This window comes from Aethina tumida, chromosome 3 (genome assembly GCF_024364675.1).
Source record: "Aethina tumida isolate Nest 87 chromosome 3, icAetTumi1.1, whole genome shotgun sequence".
Taxonomy (NCBI): Eukaryota; Metazoa; Arthropoda; class Insecta; order Coleoptera; family Nitidulidae; genus Aethina; species Aethina tumida.
The window spans coordinates 17,755,929-17,757,574 of NC_065437.1; the positions used below are offsets into that span (position 1 = coordinate 17,755,929).

At 33.6% G+C, this 1,646-nt stretch overlaps 1 protein-coding gene across 2 annotated transcripts; it reads right to left on the bottom strand.

Moving 5' to 3' along the window:
* LOC109598749 (peflin-like) lies at positions 1 to 1,090 on the bottom strand. Of its 2 annotated transcripts, none has more exons than XM_020014672.2 (3): positions 951 to 1,090; positions 825 to 902; positions 1 to 768 (listed from the first exon to the last, which is right to left on the bottom strand). In XM_020014672.2, exons 1-3 carry the CDS (start codon positions 973 to 975, stop codon positions 143 to 145), a joined length of 729 nt encoding a protein of 242 aa, XP_019870231.1. In that variant the 5' UTR covers positions 976 to 1,090; the 3' UTR covers positions 1 to 142. The 2 variants fall into 2 exon arrangements, with proteins under 2 accessions (XP_019870231.1, XP_019870230.1); XM_020014671.2 differs by having other exon boundaries at positions 1 to 774.
* Between the last annotated feature and the right edge of the window lie 556 nt (positions 1,091 to 1,646).

Sequence of the window (1,646 nt, forward strand, 5' to 3'; positions counted from 1 at the left end):
TCAAAATTCGTTCCCCTAATTTATTTTGGCAGTGCAAATATGTGTATAAATTTCTTTACATCGTTAAAGTCTACAAGCTTTATTAGTAAAAAACATAATAAATATTTTTATACCGTAATTTTCTTCATGTAACAAATTAAATTCACAAACACCTCATAATCAATTCAAGAAATTCTTCATATTTCATGTTAATATTGCCACTGTAGTTTGTATCTCTGCTTTTAAATTCATCTGTGTATTTTTGAATCTGAATACAAGTGATCAGATATTGGTCTAGTGAAATTTTCTTAGCCTTCGGATCGTTCCTTGTTATTAAATACCTGATAAACTCAGGAGTAAAGTTAATATCCATGTGTTTTAAAGCATAATCTAATTCTGTCTCGTCTAAGAACCCAGATCGGTCTCTATCATAGGAATTAAACGCATTCAACCACTGCTTTATGTGATAATACAAAGACTCGAACTCCTTTATGTCTAAACCGCCGTTTTTGTCCAAATCAAATAAGCGCACAACAAATTTGCAGACACCATCTGAGTAATGTTTCCCTTGGAAAGTTTGAAAAGCTTGTTGAAGTTCTTTGGGCGACACTCGTCCTTCATCTTTGGTCTCCATGGTACCAGTGAACCATTTTTCCATAGATTGGTTGCCACGCGGTAAATTAGTTAGAGCCGTGTTAGGAAAAGGAGTTTTTCTAATACCTGTACTGCCTCCCGAGTGAGTGGATGGAGTTGGTGTGTTCAAGATTTCCCCATACTTTTTCTTATATTCTATATCTAAAAATGTGTAGTTTTATACTTGTTATACGGAGACTTAAACTTATTACCTCTAATCATTTCTGCTAGAAGCAGTTTCTTCTTCTGCTCACGCGTCAAGTGCTTTTTGGTTTGGTCGAAGTTGAAACCTGTGAAATGTAAGTTTTATGTGAGTTTTTTTAACAAATTGTCGTTACCTTTCACTTCATCGTCGTGTGACATCTTGATTGCGGGTGTTACACAGTGAATTTTTTACATGAGACAAATTTTTGAATAATCCTACCGAGTGAAAACGAATAATTTTGATTTGTAATGTCATATGACATTTGTAGTGCGTCAGATAATACAATGAATATTTATGTCAAATACCTTCATAGTTTAACTCTATCATGTTGGAAAGAAACCATACAAATAGTTAATTATCCATTATTTTAATACTTGTTTGACTATTTTTTGCTAAATAACATTCCGATAGTCACAGATATAGCAGTATAGTGTATCTTTGTTTGCTAAATTGGTAAACATAGTTTTTAAGAAGTCTCCGTCCAGACAACTTCCTGTAAAATATACCTGTGACTGCGCATCAGAACCCAATTCCATGGATATCGAATTACACAAATCTAAATCTAAGCCCTAATTATAATATTTACAAATCGATCCTATGTACACATGTACAAACTTTATATATACAAATCAACAGCCACGTATCCCAGCCAAAGTCATTTAGCTGGTCCGGACGGATAATGTAAACACAACTATCCCGGGCATCTCATTAGGGACATTGTCTCGATGCGAGTATTGTATTTCTCACGATTATTTATTCGAGATATTTCACATTCTCGAGAACAAACAATATACTTTACACTTTTAAACATAAACAATACACTCCAGTA